General features: G+C 38.8%; 1 protein-coding gene across 4 annotated transcripts in view; it reads left to right on the top strand.

Moving 5' to 3' along the window:
* ppp3cca (protein phosphatase 3, catalytic subunit, gamma isozyme, a) overlaps positions 1-12,446 on the top strand; it is a 34,656-nt gene extending 22,210 nt beyond the window's left edge. The window contains exons 7-14 of one of the 4 annotated variants that reach the window (XM_026187062.1): positions 1,202-1,279; positions 1,364-1,458; positions 1,572-1,697; positions 1,781-1,858; positions 3,698-3,782; positions 4,648-4,745; positions 7,476-7,502; positions 9,904-12,446. In XM_026187062.1, coding sequence (XP_026042847.1) covers positions 1,202-1,279; positions 1,364-1,458; positions 1,572-1,697; positions 1,781-1,858; positions 3,698-3,782; positions 4,648-4,745; positions 7,476-7,502; positions 9,904-10,064 — 748 coding nt within the window. In that variant the 3' untranslated portion in view covers positions 10,065-12,446. The remainder of the gene's footprint in view (positions 1-1,201; positions 1,280-1,363; positions 1,459-1,571; positions 1,698-1,780; positions 1,859-3,697; positions 3,783-4,647; positions 4,746-7,475; positions 7,503-9,903) is intronic. The other 3 variants (XM_026187063.1, XM_026187065.1, XM_026187064.1) reach the window with 3 other exon arrangements.
* The last annotated feature ends 9,811 nt before the right edge of the window (positions 12,447-22,257 follow it).

The raw sequence follows: 22,257 nt of genomic DNA, 5'->3' as shown, positions 1-22,257 counted from the left end.
TAAACCACTAATTAGATTTTTTTTTATGTTTGTATTTCACAAAAATAAAAACTAAATATCTTAACTGATTGGCTAAAAGATTGTTAGCACAAACTTTGGGATTGCTGCTAACTCTGAAATGCAGAGCTGTGCAAGAAAATAAATAAAACATAGATACCTTGATAAAGTTTCGGGAAATAAGAACACATTTATACTGAATATAGACGTGATTTGCTGGAGGTTTTGTGAAAGTGTGTAGTCCTTGAGTTGATAACTTTTGATTGGCAGTGCTATAGACATTTCCTCCTTTCATGCATATCTTAAGGTGAAGTGATTTTGTTTAGCTGATCCCTAGTTTAGATGAAATAGTCTAAGAACTGACCAGTTTATCAAGTGTTAAACCAAAGTAATAGTGATAAAACACTCTGTTTTGTCTTGTGTTGCAAGTCCCTTAGAGCCCAGATTTACTTACTGATGAGTTGAGCTAGAGCCAAGACCGTGGAAGGAGAGGTTTTAGTCATCAAGATTTCCATCAAAAGAACTTGAAAGTAAAACAAGGTTTCCTTTGATGAACCTGCTGAATGATTATTTAACAGCTGCTTGCAGCATGCTCTCATTTATCTCTGCATCACTGAGGATCTCTCACCTGGTCTTCTTTTAGCAGCACTCACTAGTGTTCCTCCAACATCCCCTCCTTTGGTGGTTCTGGAGTTGCTGAGTAAATGGAACAAATAATTGTGACTATGATTTTGCCTTAGTCGAATATTAATACTGGTCAAAACATTTAAGTCTGCGTGTCTAAAGTCTGTTCATATTGCCAATATCAGAAACCATTGGGGCTGGTTTGATGTTGCTTTGTTTATTCCCAATAATTTCCAGAGCTAATGGATTAGTTGTACTCTAAAATAAAGTAGCTGTCCTCATCTAGCCTCTGCTTGGTCTAAACTTTTTGGAGAGGCCAGCCAGTGCTGCTGAATCCCATAAATACACCAGAGCAACCGCTGGATACTGTGCATCTTTAAACTCTGAGCTCAAGAGGCCAGAGGGCACAACATGCTGAAAATAAACGTGAAGGCATCTCCTCAGGCCAACAGTCAATTAGTAACTGATCTTAAGAGGCCTCACGCTGCTCCGTCTAATGGTTTAAATTTGAACTACGCTTTGACCCCTCTGTTAGTGGTTTTAACTGGTCCGCCTTCTCTGTCTCTTTCTCTCTTTGCAGTTACTCAGCAGTCTGTGACTTTTTGGTAAATAATAACTTGCTGTCGGTAATAAGAGCCCATGAAGCACAGGATGCAGGGTAAGTGGTATTTTGAAAACACATTTCCAGCATTTGATGATATGGAACATGTTTAATGGGTCACTCTTATTTGCGGCTGCATAGGTATCGGATGTACAGAAAAAGCCAGACCACAGGTTTCCCTTCATTAATCACAATCTTTTCAGCTCCAAATTACCTAGATGTCTACAACAACAAAGGTCTCTGTCTTTTCTTTTTTCTCATACCTCTCTCATTATTGTATTTTTCTTGCATTTACCTGTCGTCAGTCCTTCAATGTCGCCTCCCATCTCCTCCTCTCTTTCTATCCTAGCTGCTGTATTAAAATACGAGAACAACGTGATGAACATCCGACAGTTCAACTGCTCCCCGCACCCTTACTGGTTGCCCAACTTTATGGATGTCTTTACGTGGTCTCTGCCTTTTGTTGGAGAGAAGGGTACGTCTGGTGCCGAGTTTGGAAAAAGTGGATTGGAGGCCGACAACGATTCTTGTATTGAGCTTTCTATGATTCATTTACAGTGACGGAGATGCTGGTGAATGTACTCAACATTTGCTCCGACGATGAGCTCATGTCAGAGGGAGACGACCTTTATGAAGGTAGGTAAAAAAAAAAAATGCATGTCTATTATTACTGAAGACAACGTTCATCTCGAAATGTTTCTGATGAATACTTTACTCTTTACTCATAAATATAACCAATGGACTGGGACCAGTACAAAAATAAAACAAGAAAAAAACCCACTAAGTTGGGGAAGGTTATTAGTGAGAACTGCCAGTGTGTTTTTCCACAGTGGTAATCTCACTAAATTGAGAAGAAGCTGAAATGAAAGCATTGTCATGCAGGCAAACTGTTTATTTAGCAATCTTTGGCAGTCCACCTCTCTTCCTAACACGATACCTCCTGGTCACCAGTCAGTAATACGATCAAAGCTACGACAAGCCGATGTGATGTCTTTTCAGACTTTTTTATACGAGGGCAATCCCAAAGGTCAGGTCTGCTATTGTTTTAGAAATACAAACAACAGTTAATTTTCCATAATATTTACATCATTTTAAAGCTTGAAGACTTATTTTTCTACATAATCGCCATTTTGGTCGATGCATTTTTGTAGATGCTGTGGCAGTTTTACAATGCCCATGTCATACCTGCTCGCCACCGCCACAGATTCGTCTTCAGGACAAATGTTCGTTCAACTTTGGGAGCAGGTGGTAGTCACTGGGTGCGTAGCCCAGACTGTAGGGCGGGTGAGGGATGAAGTTCCAACCAAAGTTTGGCAGGAGAGCGATAGTTTGACGGTGACGTGTGGATGCACGGTATCGTGGAGAATGCTTATGCACAGTGCGCAACTGTGTTTTGGGACCAAAAGGGGGTATTATTGGTTGACTTTCTGCCTGTTGGGACCACAGTAAATGCTGACAGGTACTGTGAATCACAGGAAAAACTCAGAAGGCCATTTCAGAACCGGAGAAGAGGAATGCTGAGGAAAGACGTAAGCATTCGCCACAACACTGCATGTCCACACGTCACCCGTGATGTAAATATTGTGAAAAAATAAACGGTTGTTTGTATTTCTAAAACAATAGGAGACCTTACTTTTGGGATTGTCCTCATATTTACCGGTGACCACATACTCATAGTGCTCCTAGAATCAAACACTTTTACTTGGTGATGAACCAGGATAATGTGTCCTGGACACAAACTACTCAGTGGGTTTGAATTTTTCTTAGTTTGGACAAATACATCCAAACAATGACAAGACAACTTCTCACTTTCTTTCTGTTCTTCACACATTACAGTAACCTGTGAATTGTGATGGATCGTGAGCTGGATGAGCTACTAGTCACATTGTAGACTCTGTTTTTAGTACATTGTTCTCTAGAATTGTGGCAATCAGGAAACAAAGGAAATAATCTTTCTCACTGACACACATCAAAAATTATTTTTCACAAATAATGGGGTAAGGGCATAGTTAGGATTATTATCTATGGTGAGTCAGACCTGAGAAGGTTAACACATTTATAACATGTATCAAAGCTAAACCTAGTTTAAGGCGTGTTTTTTGTCTAAAAACCCATAAATATAGGTGGCCTGCTCACCTGTGCACATGTGCTTAGGTTGTAGACTTTATACAGATTCATTTCTGCTTCTTCAGTGAATGAATATTTTAATTTGGCTTTTAAATTGGATGAAGTGATAATGAGTCCTGGCACTCACTTAACTGACATGGAATGCTGGGAGGTGATTTATGTGTAGCGCTTAATCATAATTCAGCCTCTGTCACACATGGCTGATGCTGAATAGGGAGTTCTGGTCCCTGAAGTACACGCACTCTGCTCTGAAACGAACGCGTGACCAAAGAGGGCGAAGAATATCACTCCCACGGGATGGAAAGTGCGGTGTGCTTTGTCTTAACTCATACTACGCACTGTCTCCAGGCGGCACCTCAGCGATGCGCAAGGAGGTTATTCGGAACAAGATTCGTGCTGTGGGAAAAATGGCCCGAGTCTTCGCAGTTCTCAGGTCTGCCTTGACTTTGACATTCTCTTTTTTTCCCCTTCTTCTTCTATTTTTTTTTTTTTTTTTTTAAATATAATCCCAGTTGGAAATGCTTGTGTTCATGTATATATGCTAAAGGGATTTCAATGAGCTCAGTGCACTGGGTCATCACAATACCAGAAATAATTTGCAGGGCACCACATTGCCAGTATGCAGCAGGATTGGTGAAGCTGAGTTTGAAAACACAGCGTTGGCCTGCTGGGATTAATGAGCGGGCACAAGATGAGTCACGATGCACCTAGACTCTGTAATGACATTACACATTATTCCAGATTAATGGCGCTGCTGCTAGCTCGTCACACTGCTGCAAGTGGACAAGCAGCCTATTTGTCAAACGCCTCCGTATGTCGAATACTGAAAGGGAGAGGGGGGGGTAAAAGAAGGCTAATGACACTTTTTAAAGGCACAGATGTCTCTGTAGGATAAGAAAAGGTGAAGTTTGCCTTTGAAGTGTCTCAAAGTTTCTATAGAATAAAAAGCAGAGGACCCATTAAAGGCAACATGTTAACATAAAAGTGTGCTAACACAAATCTGTACACTAAGAACCGAGTCTTAAAAATATTGGTTCAGCTGCTAAAATTGACACAAGTTGTCAGTGACCCAATTACAGAAGCAGGGCACATGCTAGCAGGTTGGCTGGAGACAATTAGTGCAGATAGTCCATCGAACCAAACAAAGACTGGATGAGACGGAGCAGGTGAAACATCCAGTGACCTCATGACCTCGTGGTTTGAAAACCGCCTCTAAACCACAAGGTGTGGGTCGCTGCGCTTGTTGAGACCTAAACTGTGTGTGCTCTTCATGCTCCTGTGTGTTGTTTTTGGACTAGGGAGGAAAGTGAGAGTGTGTTAACACTCAAAGGCCTGACCCCAACTGGAACTCTTCCAGTGGGAGTGTTGTCTGGGGGAAAGCAGACCTTACAGAGCGGTAAGTGTTTCTTATGCTGTGTAACCTTTCCACTGTGTCCATTTACCACTTAGCTCTAATTAGACAGGCTCATTTCTTCACTCTGTGTCACAGAGTCTGTTTATTTAAGCACACCTGATTTTCCCCCTGTTTTTGCTTTTATTACACACTTAGCTTTTCTTGCTAAGATTTAAGTTTAAAGATTGGCCTTATTTTCTTGTGGCAGTTATCCAGTTATCCTAGCCTGCTTATCCATGCTAATATATACATTATACACTTGCTGACATGTGAAGCAAGTCAGAAGAATGGTGGTTGAAGTATTACTGTCAGGACTCCTGACTCCGCCCTCTGATACCCTGATGTCTGTGGGTATGTGTAATAATTTTTGCAACTAAATTAATTTATTGCCATTTTTTTCCCTGCAGTTGATTATGTTTATTCTGTAGCAATGTTGCTTTCATTTCACCTGATTAGTTGGATGACTTTCAGGTCTTTGCTCCTCTGTTATATTGGCTTCAAACTCTGATGCAACATTTTGAGTGTGAAGTCATAAAAACTGACATATTTCAATATGTTTGCTCTAATTATTGTTTTTTTTTTTTAAATTGAGTCATCTCTAATGGGCTTAGCTGTAGAGTTAACATTCACAAAAAATAATTTCCTTTGGTTTTGTTGCAACTAAACTAAAGAAGCCACAGCTTCTGTGTTGGGGGTTTCCTGTTACTGAAGAATAAACCTGGTAATTTCCTTCTGTTTGGGTTGCAAAAGAGTGTGGAAAATACGGACATATCTGTGCATCTCAGTGACGCTGAAGAGACAAGTGTTCAGATACATTATGATACAGCCCTATACATGCAAACATATGTCACAACATGTCCTAATATAAATGCCCAAAGAAGTACCCAGTGACATTTTAAAACTGCCAGGCCATTCCATCTCAAATCAAAAAATTTTAAGAACATTTTCTCCAATATCCATAAAAATGTCACACTCCAACGTTTGGATATATTTGGATATATTTTGAAAATGGTCCATCGACCTGTCACTCGCGTTTTTTTTAACACTTTAAAATCTGAGGCCATTTTTGAACATTAATATTTCAAAAACTATTAAAGATAAAAGTGCGAACAGTTTTCTGAGCTTTCCCTGCCATAAAAATGAGTGAGAGTCTTTAATTTAGGGACGATAAATCACAACATGTCTGAGTTAAAATAGGACTTAAAAGAAAATTGAAGTCTTTGAAAGTCCCATATTTGAGCAGACACTAACCCCCCAAAAACTTACACATTGCAAATGAAAATGTTTGACAATTTCTGAATACCATAGAATTGTATTTCACAATAATGCAAAAATGACCATGTTTAATGTACAATAATGTTTAATGTGAAGTTTTCAGTCACAGAAACTTTCATGCAGGAGTGAGCAAGTACGACAAGTTGTATCATTACAAATATCAGTAGATAGCTTCTAGATGGTCTTCTAATTATAACTGAGAAAATAAATTTGTTAAATTACAGATTTTTGATTTTTGAGACCTTCTGTCCTGGATGTGTTTTATAATTCAGTAAAATTTAATCGGCCAACGATGATTTGAGATGGGATGAACCTGCTGCCATGTGGGAGACTTTTTCTAGAACAACTTCAGTATGTTAAAAAGAAGCATCCGAGGATTGTTTTCAGCTTTGTCTGTGAATATCTGATACAGCAGCTTCACCATTCGGTTATAGTCTCTTTGAAGGGTTCGAGATCAATGGTGGTATTCCCGCCACAGGAAGCAGTGTCAGGACTTTGACTGCCCCCTGCCTCCATGCGGCAGAAAGCTTTGGGGCTGAGCCGTGGGCCGGCTGGTCGAGGAGGTCAGCCTGTCACCTGGAAGTGGCTGCTGACCCTTTGATCTAAAGGTCAGCACCAGGCCTCACCTGCCACAGGACGTGCTGGGAGCCATGCTCTGCCATGCTGGAGGCTCACAGAAGTTGCAGAGCAATCAAAAGGGAAAACCACATGTTGTGACCTTTCTGAGAATGTCATTGTCCATGTCTGTTCCCCCAATCACAGCTTTCAGATCAGCTAGGCTAGTTCAAACAAGGGGAGCAGGGGGCTGTGTGTATTTTTATCCAGTCCTCCTTGATTCTCCGATTCTTGTTTGTTTCAATCTTGATGATAATATACCTGTGCATTTTATGAACACATAACATCATTGCTGCACTAATTAAATCCAGTTTGCATCAAATTTAAAGGAGAAATATTCGTCGTGTTTCCAAAAGCTGTAAAAATTATTTTAGTTCACTTTGGCATGAAGCTGATTGTACATGTGTAAATGAGTGTGTTTCTAAAGGGAACATCTGACTGCATGTGTGTTGAGCTGGACTGCCTGGTCATGGTTGTGCATCTCGCCCCCATCTTAGACTCTTAGTGTTTAACCAAATCCCCCCTGGCTCTCCACACCTAAGTCCTCGTGACCCTTTAACACCAACACTGGCTTAAAACTCCAGCAGACTTCTTCACTCTAACCTTTCCACCCAATCGCCTAAGTGTTTTGGTGACGCTTCACAGTTGCTATGAATTTTTGCCTCCCTTTGAATGAGCCGTGGGTGTTGGCCTATATTCTGCCATCTGTTTCTTCAGATTATCCCACAGGGGTGTTCAGATTTATTTTTTAGTTTATTTTTTTAAACACTGTTGTATTTGCTGTCTCTGGCTACTTTGATGACTTCCTTTTCCCCCCTCCTTCCTCAACTCCCATTAACATAGCTACCGTTGAGGCAGCTAAAGCAAAAGGTATGCATTGGCTGTTTGGCTCAAATCCCCCTGTCTGTGTTTTGTGTGTCAAATATGTATTTTTCCCCCTTTCTGTTTATTTCTATTGATTATTCTGTTATAGTGAATCCCGTTATTGCTGGTTGCTCTTGCATCATCAGAATCTGTTGATAACACTGGTTCTGTCATTGTGAAAATCAGCACTAGTGTTTTCTTTGACAGACAGAATGAGGTGGAAACAGCAACAGAACATGAATTGAAACAAAATGCTTGAATGAGAAAGAAGTGAACATAAGTAATCGCCTTTTTGTAATTGCTGTGTTCTCTTTGTAAATACAGAAATCTTTTTTCTAAAACATTTTAATACAGGCAAAAAGCAAATTTGCACCGGCACTAATTAAGACTTAGACTATGTTGCTAAAATGAGATTCAAAAAGTGTCAACTACCACTGTATAGTTTAAAGCTTTGGAGGATTCAGGTCAGCATTAGCTAAATCAGGCTCGTCTCTGTATGTCTGAAAAATAAAGACTGTTATAAAGAGGTTATGTATTTTGTTTTGTCGATCAGGTTTAGGACATGATTTGTCCTTTGTTGATAAGAAGTCCCTGGCTGTGGTCACATAAGCTTTTCTTGCCAAGTGTGGCTCCCCACACAGAGAAAAGCCTGCTAAGACCTGGTTAAGATAAGACCGGGGACATCCCTGTCTGGGATATTTTCAGAATCTAATCCTGTTGCTCCGTTTGGCTGTTGCTACACCGCTCGTCTCTTCTGGTCGACAGTGATGGTTGGCGGATCAACAGGTCTCAGTTATCTCATCAAATCCATAAAATATTCTATTGCAGAAGACATTAACAGTTAACTTTGTAGATGAGGTAAAGCAGGAGCGTTACTTACAAATAGTCATCAACCTTTTATGTCTTGTTTATCAAACAGATGAGCTCAGATAGCTCAGTTATGTTTCAAATGTATTCATTTCAATTGATTTTTTTTTAAGTAAACCTTTTAGGCCATGAAAGCGTACGTTAGACTGTTACCACTCAGAGTTACATTTACCATCAGTCTACAAATTTTAGTATCTGTTCATTCACACCTTTTAGATAAATATTTCAGGAATGCATCCTGTACTTTTAGGGAAATATTATAATTAATTATTTTGTGTAACTGTTATTTACTTCTGTAAATATGTCAGCTACTTGTCCTTTGCTTTTAGCTTATTATTTGATATTTATTCACAGCCATAATAGAAACAATATCATTTTACAATTTTTATCAGTCTAAGATTACTTATCTATTAATTTCAACCACATTTCCTGTATTTTAAGCTGCTTTTTGACTAAATTAAAATATAAATTAATCTATATTTAATTAATTAATATGTTAAATATTTTACATATTGACTGTTTTAATTTTAGACAATTAATTTAACTACATGGTGTTTGCGTTCGCCTAATCATTTCACTTATGTAACTATTACCAACTTTACTAACACATAACCATTCATTTCAGATAATTACCGCCCTATGTAACCTGTATTTTTTGCTAATTTTTTTAATTATGCATCAATTACTTTTAGCTAATTAGGTGATGTATGTTCTTCTGAGCTGTTTTATCAACAGTTAGCTAACTACATCGGTGCACAAATGTATTTTATCACATCATGTTGAGTGTTAACTTTTATCACTGGGATAAGATTATTTTGGACATTGTCACAAGGACTAATATGTCTTTGTACCATATTCATTATATCAAATCAAAAATGTTTTCAAATTGGAATCTTTTTATACAACCGTGTGACCGATGCAGGTCCAAGTACCGCTGGTTGGAAATGGCAAAACTCAAAGTTGATAAATTCAATTATTATATTCAAGGAACTTTTTTTTTTTTTTAAATCACAGACATCTGGTTGTGCAAGAGTGGCCTTGAGGGTGTTTTTTGTTTGGTTTGTTTTTTTAATATATAATTCCCATATAAAGTGTTAACCACTGAGTTTTCACTGTCTGTTTACTTTGATAAAATGAGTGAAATATATGAACTGTCTCTTACAAGTTTGCTTTTCTATTTGCACTTGTTTTCTTTCTGGTTTCCTTGGCCGTTTCGGGACATTAACGTAAGTCTATAACGTGTGAGGTGTTTAATTGGTGTAGTTTGTCCCACTGGTGCTTGAACGTTAGGAGTCATTATTTAGTTGTGCATGTGTTGTATTTACAGATCATCCGTTCTGTGATTAGCAAATACTGTGTTTATTGCTCACCAAATGAAATCCCACAAGGAATGCATTTTGATTGAGGGTGGCAAAGAAAATAAAAAAAGAGAAAGCTAAAAATGGCGGTTTACAGTGAATACTTGCTGTGACGCACTGCTATTACTAAGCTGTTTCTACCTTCTTTTAATTTTCTCTTTGGTCTCTTTTCTGATTTTTAGCAATTCAAGGCTTCTCTCCCTCGAGGAAAATTCGCAACTTTGAGGAGGCGCGTGGCCTAGACAGGATAAACGAGAGGATGCCTCCGCGCAAAGATGGCCAGCAGCCAGATGGAACCACAATCAACACCAACACCCCCAACAAGAACGGCACTGATGGATAGGCAACTGAAACACTACCCTGCCATCTTTACACAACCCACACCAGTCATAGCCCCCAACTGCTCTCTCTCGCTGTCTCTCTCTCGCTGTCTTCATCTGTCTCCTCTGCTGAAGCTGCATGTCCATCATCTGCTCGCCCACAGCCGGGCAGTGAATGGAAGCAGACACATCAGTGGATAAAAACAAAAGGAGCCGCAGTGCTGGGAAAGCACTACACAGCTGCTCAAGAAAAGACAAACATTTGACTCTTTTATTTATTAAAGATAAAACCTATTAGATATATTGTGTTATAGCAAGAAATTACTGAATGAAGACATTTTACAGTCGAAATGTATTCTGTCCACTGAGGCTATACATGTCGAAACGATTAAAAAAACCAAAACAAAACAAAAAACAGGATTTTATAAATTGAAGTTGGTACCAGTAGATGAAGATGAGTTTTTAGTCATGTTAAGTTTGTTTTTTGAACTGTTGTTCTTCATGTGTTTGATAAGGGAAAGTACAAATACTGTAGCCTCGTCTGGGTCTTGCGAGATTCTTCCCGAGACATTTTGGACACTTGAGGTTCTACATACAGTATGCCTATATGTACATCAGTCAAAAGATAAATTGCATATGTATTTAAAAAAATATGATGGGAAAAAATATTAAATTCTATCTTATCTAATAACAATTTTTAAAGTAAAAATTTCTATGTGAAGACTTATGTCTTTAAGACTTTGTCTTATTTATACAATTTGAAGCCCTAAAGGTGGTTGTTTTTTGTAAAGTATTTTGTTCACTTCCAGAGGAAACGTTTTCCTGTATTATGGTTTGTAAATGACACGGTTAAAGTGAAGGATTAACTCTTTATGTGCAATGATAGTTTGTATTTCTGGCTGTCTTGTGCTGGTTACGACGTGTTCACTTGATGGCAGCTAGGAAGTTCTTGCTGCCCTTAACCCCTGACCCCCCTCAAAAAAAGAAAAGTACAAAGCATGTCTTATTCTACACAGCAACCAGACCCATTATTACTCCTCTCTGGGTTTGAGCGCCGCACATCAAGATTACACTAAAAGGACCAGATTTCTCTCCGGTTATTGGCCAGAAGAGGACCTGCATGTCGTACTCTCCTCAAAGCAGACTGATGTTCATTATTGCATAGGAAACTTCAGTGTATTTAACTGAAATATGGCAGTTTGATGTGATCTTTTATTGTAAAACACTAAAAAAAAAGGGGGAGGGGGGCATGCTTTTGGGGGTTTACCTTTGTTTCTCAGTCTGTATTAGTGTCTCCATCTACTGTTGATTAGGCAGTATTCTTTTAAATTGTGATAACCGTGCATATCGAATAAGGGAAACATTTGACTTGCAGTGAAGCAACAGCACTTTGACGTTGCCGTACTTAAATACGATGGACTGAGTCATTCCCCCCGGCAGGGACAGCTGTCTGTCAAGGCCTAACAGTACTGTAATCATCTCAAGCTTGGCTGACTCACATACCCAGTATCTTATTTTTACAACCTATGGTCACACAAAGGTGGTGAACCATTAACACCTGCTGAGATTGCTGCTGTTGCTTTCTCTCTCTCTCTCTCTCTCTCTCTCTCCCCCTCCCTCTCTGAAGTGTTCAGCAATCCAGCTCCGCTCTGGTCTGAACATCTCCACTTCTCGCCGGCACTCCCAACCCTTTAAGACCTGCTTTCTCTAGGACACACTGATCTGACTCTACTGGTGCTTCGACACACCTGACTGTAATTCAGTTGTCTTTCTGTCACTCATGGAACGGAGACATAAGCTTTAAGATTTGCTATTCTGTCGCGAGTTTAACCCCCCCACACACCGCTTTTTGCTTTTATTTTTTGGAAAGAAAAAAAAAGCACGAGCCATTTGCGTTCATGTGCCATGCCACCTTGGCCACACATGTCAAACTCTGATCTGTGTGAGTGTGCTTGTGTGGATGGTGAACAGAGTCCAGCCAGGAGGCTTTTGAGTCTCACGTGATTAAAGATGACGTTTCTTTATATCCTTAAATTTTCCAAAATATTGTTGTTTGCCATTATGTTCTGTAGTTTCTGGGAAGGCTTCCGAAAGTGTTTGTTTTTTGTTTTGTTTTATTGGTTTACATTCAGAACTGTGATGTTGACATTTATTTTAAAGGTAAGGCTTTATTGGGTGAGGCATACAGTATACTGACCTCCTGTTAGGTCCTATACATATCTTGCAGAATGTTAAAAAAAATGTTGTTCATCATATCAGATCTTATAATAGCTGTAAAAAAAAAAAAAAAAAAAAAAAAAAAAAAGGGGGGGGGATTAAAAAAGCTGTACCGTATTTGTCATGCGAGGCCATGAAGTCTTTTATGTAGATGTATCACTTGGAAAAAATAAAATGAAAATCAAATACAGTGATTTATGTGACTTCTCTGTTGTATTGAAAAACCAATTTTTTTTAAAAAGCTCAAACATTCATTCTGAATCACCAACATGTTCTCACTCCCAAAGCACTTACTGATCAGCAACAAGAAATACTGCTCGGGCCTGATATTGTGTTGAATGAAAGTAACTGTTGTCTAGAGCATTTCCACAGATGAGGTGAACAGCACCGGTTAGCACTGTCACATTACAGCTATAAGGTTGGTGGTCTGAATCTACTGGGGTCCTTTTATACCTCTGCAGGTTCGATTCACTTCAGTTTTATTTATACAGCGCCAAACACAACAATAGTCACCTCAAGTCGCTTTATATTGTAAGGTAGACCCTACAATAACACATACAGAGGAAAAACCCAATAATCATATGACCCTCTATGAGCAAGCACTTTGGTGACAGTGGGAAGGAAAAACTCCCTTTTAACAGGAAGAAAACCTCCAGCAGAACCAGGCTCAGGGAGGGGCGGGGAAGAGAAGGAAGACAGGATAAACACATGCTGTGGAAGAGAGACAGAGATTAATAACAAATATGATTCAGTGCAGAGGTCTTTTAACACATAGTGAGTGAGAAAGGTAACTGAAGAACAAATACTCAATGCATCATGGGAATTCCCAGCAGTCTACAGCTATTGCAGCAAAACTAAGGGAGGATTCAGGGTCACCTGATCCAGCCCTAACTGTGCTTTAGCAAAAAGGAAAGTTTTAAGCCTAATCTTAGTGTCTGTCTCCTGACATTTTTAAGTGAATTTCATTACAAAGACACACACTCACACTCTTTCTGTTTCTCTCTCACACACATACACACCACAATAAGATATGATTTTTGTATCTGTGTATTTTTGAATTTGTGTGTTCTAGGTGTTGTATACATCCATACATTACAAATTTTTATTTGTACTCTGTCCTTTAATTATACCCCCCCCCCCCCCCCCCACACACACACACACACACACCACATGTAATGTAAAAGCTTTAAATAGCATGACTAGAATAAACAAATATTTGTTTATACATAAACAAAACAAGAACAGAGAGAATTTATAGAGCTGATCTTTAAAAGCAAGATGTTTTTGGAACAGCAAAAGCTGTGGAAAAAATCCAGCAAAGACCCAAAACATGTATCTGGCCCTTCGGTTGAACCACCTACTGTTCAGGGAAGCCTCATCAGAAATGGTCTCAGTGAAAGTTTGGCTTTCCAGAAGACATTCTTAAGGTCATCATCAGTCATGGATTGGCCTTCCCTGGAGCCTCAACCTTACTGAGGCAGTGTGGGATCATCTTGACAGAGAGTAGAATAAAAGTCAGCCACCATCCAAAGACGATCTTTAAGTTCTCCAGGGGAACTATTCCTGAAGACTACTTAAAGAAATTACAAATAAGAAGATGGTTGGGCAGATGGGATCACCACAATTTGTTTTAGCGGTTTGCAGCTCATCGCCTCTGTATTCTGCGAGCATTCTGTATAACCTGCTGCTGTGCTCTGAATCGCTCATGTAGCCCTCACCCCTCACAGATCGGCTCATTGTTTCTGTTTTTAACACATCACCTTTAAGAACTGACCATTCATTTGCTGTCTGATGTGTATATCTCACCCCTTAACAACTGAAAACTTGCTTGTGATACCTGTTTAACATTGTGTACAAACCTGGTGGTCCTGCTCCTAATAAAGCATCAATAAGACGCTCACTTGGCAAAAAAGAAAAGTACAGAATTGTGCTGCTGGCCATTCTTTACTCAGTCTGATTTTGTAAATAACATAGATAAAAATGTCAATTGTGTAAATGTTTATTACCATGATACACATATCTTAATATATAAATATATATTCTGTTAACACTGCACTCGAATGCACCACACAGCATCAAACTCAGACAGTCACATCAATAAAAACAGTTTGAAATGTTTATATGATTCTGAGAAAGAACTGCCTCCAGATTGTGAAAACAGACTTCATTTGGTCATGCACAGTCATACTCTCTGCCTTTACCTGGACAAAATAAAAATCATGAGTCACATTCAGGGGCGGAAATGGTTGTGCTTATTTCTAACAAAGCAGACCAAACAGTGCCTTAGAATGCAAAAACAGAGTCGCTGTGATGAAGCCCTCAGTGGACGGCAGGCCAGTAACAATCAGAGCCCATTTTGTCCCTCCTGCAACCAGTTAGATGCTTCAACACTGCATAAAAACAAACCACAGAGGAAACTGGTGACAGCAGCCTCATACTGACAACTATAAGAGCTGTTAGGATTGGGCTCTGTGTCAGGTATCAGACCCCTGGTGGAGGTACAGACAGAAGAAAGAGCACAGAATGACCATACACTTAATAACTCAGTTTTGATTTTTAAAAACTCTTTTGAATCATCGGGTAGCTGTTTAGCGAAGTTAAAAGCAAGCTAACAAGCAAAGAAGAGATTATAAATACTGACATTGCTCATTGCATGTCAGTAATCAATTAGCTTTGATCAGTGGCTGTTGATCAGTGGTCATGAGAATTTGCATATTAATGATTATAAAACTGACCTCACAGCCCATTGTTCCTTCAGTGGGCTGGTTTCAGTCATTGTGCAAATGTACTGCTTGTAAGGTTGGGGAAGCCTGCAGTCAGCTGAGACTGAAGAAGCCCCTTAGATGAGTGATGAAACGTTTCTCCCTCTGAAAACGCTACGTCCAGAAGAACAGAATCAACAGCAGTGTTGTGTTTAAAGCTTGCTGGGCTGAAAGGTAGCTAAGTGGTGATAAAAACTACTGTTGCGTTGAAGACGATGGGCAGCAGTTCAGTTCAGTTTATATGATGACGGTTCACAACAACTGTTGCCTCACAGTTGTATTGCATTGTTTTGTAACGGTGAAAAGAGCTTCTGCAAACCCCAATTCACTACAACCACCTTCCTTTTAACAGTTGTTAAATATTTATTCTTTGTAAAGAACTGTAAAATATACAATCTTAGATAATATCTTAAATAAGATATATCTTGTCTAATCTTATTTAAGGTTGTTCCACTCATTAAAAAAAATATAGACTAAAAACTGGACAGAAAATGTGTTATGCTTCACTTTAAAGCCATTTCACAAAGTCTGTAGACTGACTGTGGTGATCACTGTGCACAGTGAATCTCAAGAGTCTAAATGAAAGCACAGTTTTAAAAGGATGAGGGCTTTCAAAATGAAATATGGCAGTCTGGGTTCAAATATTTACACTATCTCAAGTAGCCACTAGATGGCTGTAGTTGAGCAAGCACAAATCTTTAAACCGAAGGTCATTATTTACAGTTTTCCAAACTACCATAGGCTGCAAAATGCTCATAATCACAATTTAAAAAATGAAATAAACAGATAAATAAATTAAATTTCAAGAAAACATTAAAATGGGAAAATGTAGGTCATAGCTTGTTAATTTAAACATATTCCAATATTCGTTATGTCACTGTATCTTTCATTAACGGTGACTTCTATCACTGCTGGGTGTCACCACTTACAGTCCAGTTTCTTGGCACTGTCCCATGGATGATGGAGTATTTGCATTTTGTTCTTTTTTTTTCTCATTGCAGTGAGTTTCTCATACCCAGCAAGCGAGTGGAGGACCGTGCTCCTTGTCCTCCACTCGCTTTCTTCTGTCTCTTGCAGGCTGTTGGTATTTTTTCATAACAATTTTCATGTCCAAATGTGTTTTTTCCCTAGTTTCTCTAGTTCAGCTGGAGGTCAGTATATATCCTTGTACACAGATATGGGGAAAGGCAGTATACTGATGGTATACATAATAGCCCAGTGCACACATTTAATAAATTTGACTGTAATGTTGCATGTGCGTCTTGCACAGGATAAAAGACGTGGATGTTAGAAAATGAAGGCTTCCATGTTTCCCAGGATCACTTCGTGCACACTAAAGGGCTCAGGGATCATTCCACCAGCCTTCTGATTGGTAGACAAGGTGCTCTTCAAAAGTCAAAGTCACCTGAATACGCAGTTGAGAAACACAAAAGTATTAGTACCTCAGTAAAGGTCCTCAGAGCATTGTAAGCATCAGCTTAGATGACACTGCCCTTCTGCCCTCTAGCTGCTACAGCTGGCATGGGATTTACCCACAAATAGCAAAAACACTGTGCTGACAAAGTTAAAATGAAGTTGAAACGAATAGACTATAGAAAAAAAAACGAATTTTACCTACTTATCAGAAACAAGAAACAATGTACAGCTAAAATGGACATTCCACCAAAAGGTCTCTGAGTGCCTTTGATTTGTTTCACTCTTGCATCCACATAAGCAAAAAGGGGTTTTGAAACCATTGAAATCTCATCAATAACAATAATTTCAGCATTCATAAGCTCAGATCTGACTTCATCCAGTTGGTTACCAAGTCCTTGAATGGGTAGTTTCAGACTCCTGGGTAGTTTGAGCAGGGAATGTAACGTAGAGCCGCCATTGATAGAAAAAGCTGCTGTACCGGTAAATGAAGTCAGTAAAACAGTTGGATTTGATATGTCAGCTTCTTCTGCATTAGTAGGCAGTCTGCTCAGGATCTTTGATGCTTCAGAGTGAATACATTTAATCAGATGTGACTTTCCAGTTCCTGCACCACCGTTGACATAGAAGAACCTCACATGGACCTCAGATGGGACACACACCACATTACCACGTATGAGTCGTTTTCTGCCCTTTGGAAGTGGAATAATCTTAGCAAATGGTATGCATTTGGCAATCAGATGTCTCTCCAGAATGTTGAGATCACACAGTTCAGCTGGAATATCCTGCAGTTCTAAACCATTGACAGCAGCAAGTCTTGGCATGTGTCCACTTTTGAGGGAACTGTGACACATGTGACAGATATACTCCTTTTTTCTCTCAACAGGAAAGCTGCAGGAATCATTACATGCTTCATCACACATATGAGCAAATTTACCAGTTAGACACTGCTGAGCTACAGTTTGGTGTTTTGAGTAATTGTTTCTTTTGCAGATTTTCACTTGATTAGGAAAAGAAGCTTTTAGACAAACAGTACAAACATAAGATGGTGCTGACTTAATGTTTGATCTGAAACAAGATATGGCCTCATTCATTAAAGTGTTATCTGGATGACACTGTAAACTTTCAGCTGGTCGATGCATCTGACGATATTTTCTTTTTATGTTCACTGCACATCTGATATTATGTATCTGTCTAAAAGAAAAACCGTTCCAATATTTTACTCTCATTTGCTCTCATGTTGTCCTTGTGTTGTTGCTGAAATTATCTCTCTTCTCCATAACGTTTAATGATGTAAAATTGTTTTTTCTGTCTAAATTCTTCAATTTCTTTATATAGTCTAGAACAGAGGCGGAGCCAGACGTTTGAAACACCCGGGGGGGGGGGGGGGGGGGGGGTAGAAATGACTGAAAGATTAATAGGCTCTGTTTTGAGTTTTGTTCAAAAAAGAATGACTTCATATAGGGAAAATTATATATCACATATGCAGGACACCTTAAACTAGTTTTTTAATTAAGCAGCAAGGCAGAACAAGGTCAGGGCTGCATCAAGACACGAGGACTAAACCCCAATTCAACCAGACCCAGAACTGATCCAGAATTAAAACAGGACTACACCAGTTCAAAATCAGGACTACTTGGGATTTAACCAAGACAGAACCACAATCAGAACTAGATGAAAGTAGCACTAAAAATCATCATATACCTGCACTACACTTATTTTTTTAATTCTACCAAAGTCCACTATTTAGATTGAGAAGGGTTTATATAATTATTTAGCCTTGTTGTGCAAACAAGCCTGCATAACTTAATAAATATAGAATTTGAAAAATAGCAAACCTAAAAAGAAACACTAGGTACGAGATACATGAGTACCTATGATACGGTGATACTTCTGGTAAACAACCATTTGACTAACATGTGTGTCTCACCTGCTCTTGTTCCCTCTCTGTTCTGTCCTCATTCTCCTCTCTCTCCCTCTTTGTGCTGACAATCATCAAATATACAGTTGAAACCAGATATTTACAAACTCTTCAGATCAAAACAGAAACACTTTTTTAATTGTAACCTCAAATCAGACTAAATGTTTATTTTTTTAGATTGATTAATATAAAAAACATATTTGTTAACTTTAAGAGTAAAGAGAGAAACTATCTGTATTTCTTAATTGTAAATGGCACCAAATTGTATTCAAACTTGAGCCACACTTATGGAGCTCCACAGTTCTTTTCCTGGTGTTTTGGTTGACATCTCTTGATTTTCCCATTTCAAAGAAACAGGCTCTGTGTTTTGCCTTATATGCATCCACAGCTGTGCCACCAATTTACTCACATGGACTCTACTAACCTATCAGAAGCTTCTTCAGCTCAGAATGGAATCGTCTGGAGTTTCTTATTAATTAACAATAAACTTAGTGTATATGTACTCCTAAATTTGATGAAAGTGATAAAAAATAAACAGCTCTGTCTCTCTTTATTCTGACATTTAAATAATTCAAAAGATATTTCAATATTTATTTATCCAAAACAAAACCAGTTTACTCTAAATTGATGTTGTACAGTAAAAAAAATGTTATTGTGTTTTCCATAAAGTGTATGTAAATATCTGGTTTGAACTGTGGATATACTGCTGTGTATTGAAGGTCCTCTTGTTTTGCATAGAAATATACTGAACAACATACAAAGCATAATATATAAAATACTACCAGAGTTTTTTCTTTGAAAGAAGCCCCTTATCTCCATTCTTGTGTATCAGTGCATTACTGAAACCGATTTATTTAGCCGTGGAGGGTAACAACTGAAAATACGAAATAAACACACATGTAAGCTAAGACTCTCTAAAGAAACAGCTTTGTTGTTGTTCAGCTTTTCATTTCGCCATTTGTTGATTCACTTGAAGAGCAAGTAACGTAATATTGGTCAAGTGATCAGTTTGATTTCGTGAGCACCGTCATATTTACATTATTTGTACGGTACGAATGATTTGCTTTGGTACCTGGTCAAACTTAAGCTCTCCTTAGTATAGCTGGCTCCGTTTCTCCAACAGCGCACTCACAGGCAGCAGCTGTCCCGCCCTCTCGCTCAGTCGCTTAGTGCCTGAGCTCGGATCATACCAATATCAGGGGGGATTCACGCACAGTCGTAAATTCCCACAGTGTGCACTATGTGCTTCGATTATTGTGTGTACTTTTGGTTTTATACAGTTGTCAGCCAGACATCTAACTATGAAAAAAATACACTCCAAAAGACCCTGGGCTTCTGACAAAACAACCCGGGCTTAAGCCCAGTAAGCCACCCCCACGCTCCGCCCCTGGTTTGACCTCATGTAAGCTTTATGTTTCTCTCTGAATCCAGCACAAGTTCTGTATATTCTTCTTATACGCTCTTTCTGCTTATCTCTGAACATAGGATTTTTTTTATACGTCTTTATGGCACGCTCTTTCTTTCTCTCTCTAATTTTAGCACTTTCTCTATAAATTATTCTCATTCGTTCCTCCTGTTTTTCCTTGAATCCATCTCTATAGGTCCTTCTCATTTGCTCCTTCTTTTTTTCCTTAAAATCATTCCATTCTCTATAGATCTTTCTCAAATGTTCTGTCTGTTTCTCTCTATATGTAGCATTTAGTTTATATAGGTTTTTTTGTACACTCTCTTCTTCTGTCTGTGAGCGGGATCATCAGACTTTCCAATGGGATTTTTTTTGGAAGCTTTCATCAAAAGTGTACATCTGCCTTTCTTTCTTTTTCTGATTTTCCTTTCTTTGTGGTACTTTTTGTTGTGCCAATAATCTTCTCCTCGTTTTTCTTCTTTCCTGTTTATTACATTTTAGAAGTTTATGTAAGAGTTCCTGTGTTGTCTTGGTTGAACAGGATGCATTGTTTGAATTATTCTGAGGTACAGAATCTAATGTTACCTGAGTTTCACTCACAGAAGATGCAGAGTTTTGATGTAGCAGAGATGCAGCAGCTGTCTCATTTAAATGCGTGCTGAATGACGTGACTTCAGTGGTTAAAGTTTCTGTCACAGTTTTCCATGTCTGCTCAGTGAATGTTTGGGAGTTTAATTCATGAACACGTTCATTTAAAGCTGGTGCTGGTGCACTTGTAGCTGTTTGCCAGTATTCAGTGGTTTGATTAGCATATCTTTGGTTGGCAGCATTTTCACTGTGAAATTCAATAGGCTGTAGCTCATAAGTGCAGGCTGGGGCAATGCCAAAAATTTGGTATAAGCATTTGAGCCTGTCAATCATGTTGTTAAGACGTGTGAATTTCAACATAACTGCAGTTCCACCATTACACATAGCGACAATGGCATTTCTGTTGACTTACATGGGTGAGGGTCAAAATATGCGTATTCACCTGAAGTCAGCCTGCATACTGCGATGACTGTTCCTCCCATGACTAGCAAAGCATAGCAAACATCTGAAGTCAAACACTGTAGTAATAATAATAATAATAATAATGGATTGGATTTATATAGCGCTTTTCAAGGCACCCAAAGGCACCTTATATGTATTTATACACAAATGTAAACAAAACTCAACCTCGAAACAGGAAAAGCTAATAACTCTTCAAGTTTCTATTAAATTGGAGAAATTTAAAATTATACAAATGTTAAAGAGTTCTTATAAATATGTAATTGATTTAAAAGGCTGACTTAAATACAAACTAAATATTAAAGTTATTTGAAGTTCTCCCTTAAAAACACATCAGTTTTATCGCAGCTTTTTCAAAACCTGTATATTATTACTTCTTATATTTTTTTAACCAGACTGGTTAAAGATTAAATGTAATTTTTCAGATGCTACTTTTGCTGCTTTGAGGCTGAATCAGTCTCACAAACCATCAGCTATCATCTGAGGACTTATTCTATGTGGGCAACAGGTGATGTTTTGGTGCTTCTGATGTATTCACCCGTTGCCTACTGGTGGTGGTCAGAGGGCCTGGTGGCGCCAGTGTCCGGCAGCCTCACCTCTGTCAGTGCGTCTCAGGGTGGCTGTGGCTACAATATAGCTTGCCATCACCAGTGTGTGAATGTGTGTGTGAATGGGTGGATGACTGGACATGTAAAGCGCTTTGGGATCCTTAGGGACTAGTAAAGCGCTATACAAATACAGGCCATTTACCATATTCAGTTAAATTTTATTTATATAATGACATCAGCAGTTTCCTCAAGGTGCTTTATAATGTAACAGAAAAAACCCCAACAGTCAGACGACCACCTAAGAGGGAAGGAAAAACTCCCTTTTAACAGGAAGAAGCCTCCAGCAGAACCAGGCTCAGGGAGGGACAGCCAACTGCTGTGATGCATTGGGAGTAAAGGGAAGAAAACATAGTTTGCAAACATCCTAATAAAACATATCTGGGCTGCATCTTTGCTCCAAACAGACTTCTTCTGACTTATATAAAGCTCCAGTTTGAATTCAAGGGGTTTAAAAAAGCTTTGCACTAAACTGTTTAAGAATTAAAGCTCTTTTAATTCACTTTCCCACATTTTCAGAATCTGACTGAAGTATTTTTATGGCCGGATGAAACCTGCTCGCTTTATGGCCAACTTGGACCCTACAAGAGTGTAAAGACAGCACCTGTAGGTTCACTGGTGATTCTAAATTGGCTCGAAGTGTGAATAGTTCTCTCTTAATGTGTAAACCCTACACTGGGTGTATCCCACCTAACACCCTTTGACAGCTGGGATAGGCTCCATTCCATTGTTGTTCCATTGTTCTGCTTCCAACACATCAGCTTTAAGAACTGTCCATTCACTTGCTATTTAATTGATCTCAGCCCTTATTATGTGCCACCGTGTAACAGGATAAGGTTCTTCATC

This window comes from Astatotilapia calliptera, chromosome 12 (assembly GCF_900246225.1).
Source record: "Astatotilapia calliptera chromosome 12, fAstCal1.2, whole genome shotgun sequence".
In the NCBI taxonomy this organism is placed as follows: domain Eukaryota; kingdom Metazoa; phylum Chordata; class Actinopteri; order Cichliformes; family Cichlidae; genus Astatotilapia; species Astatotilapia calliptera.
The sequence above is the reverse complement of the archived record's forward strand: the minus strand, read 5'-3'. Positions and strand labels throughout refer to the sequence as shown.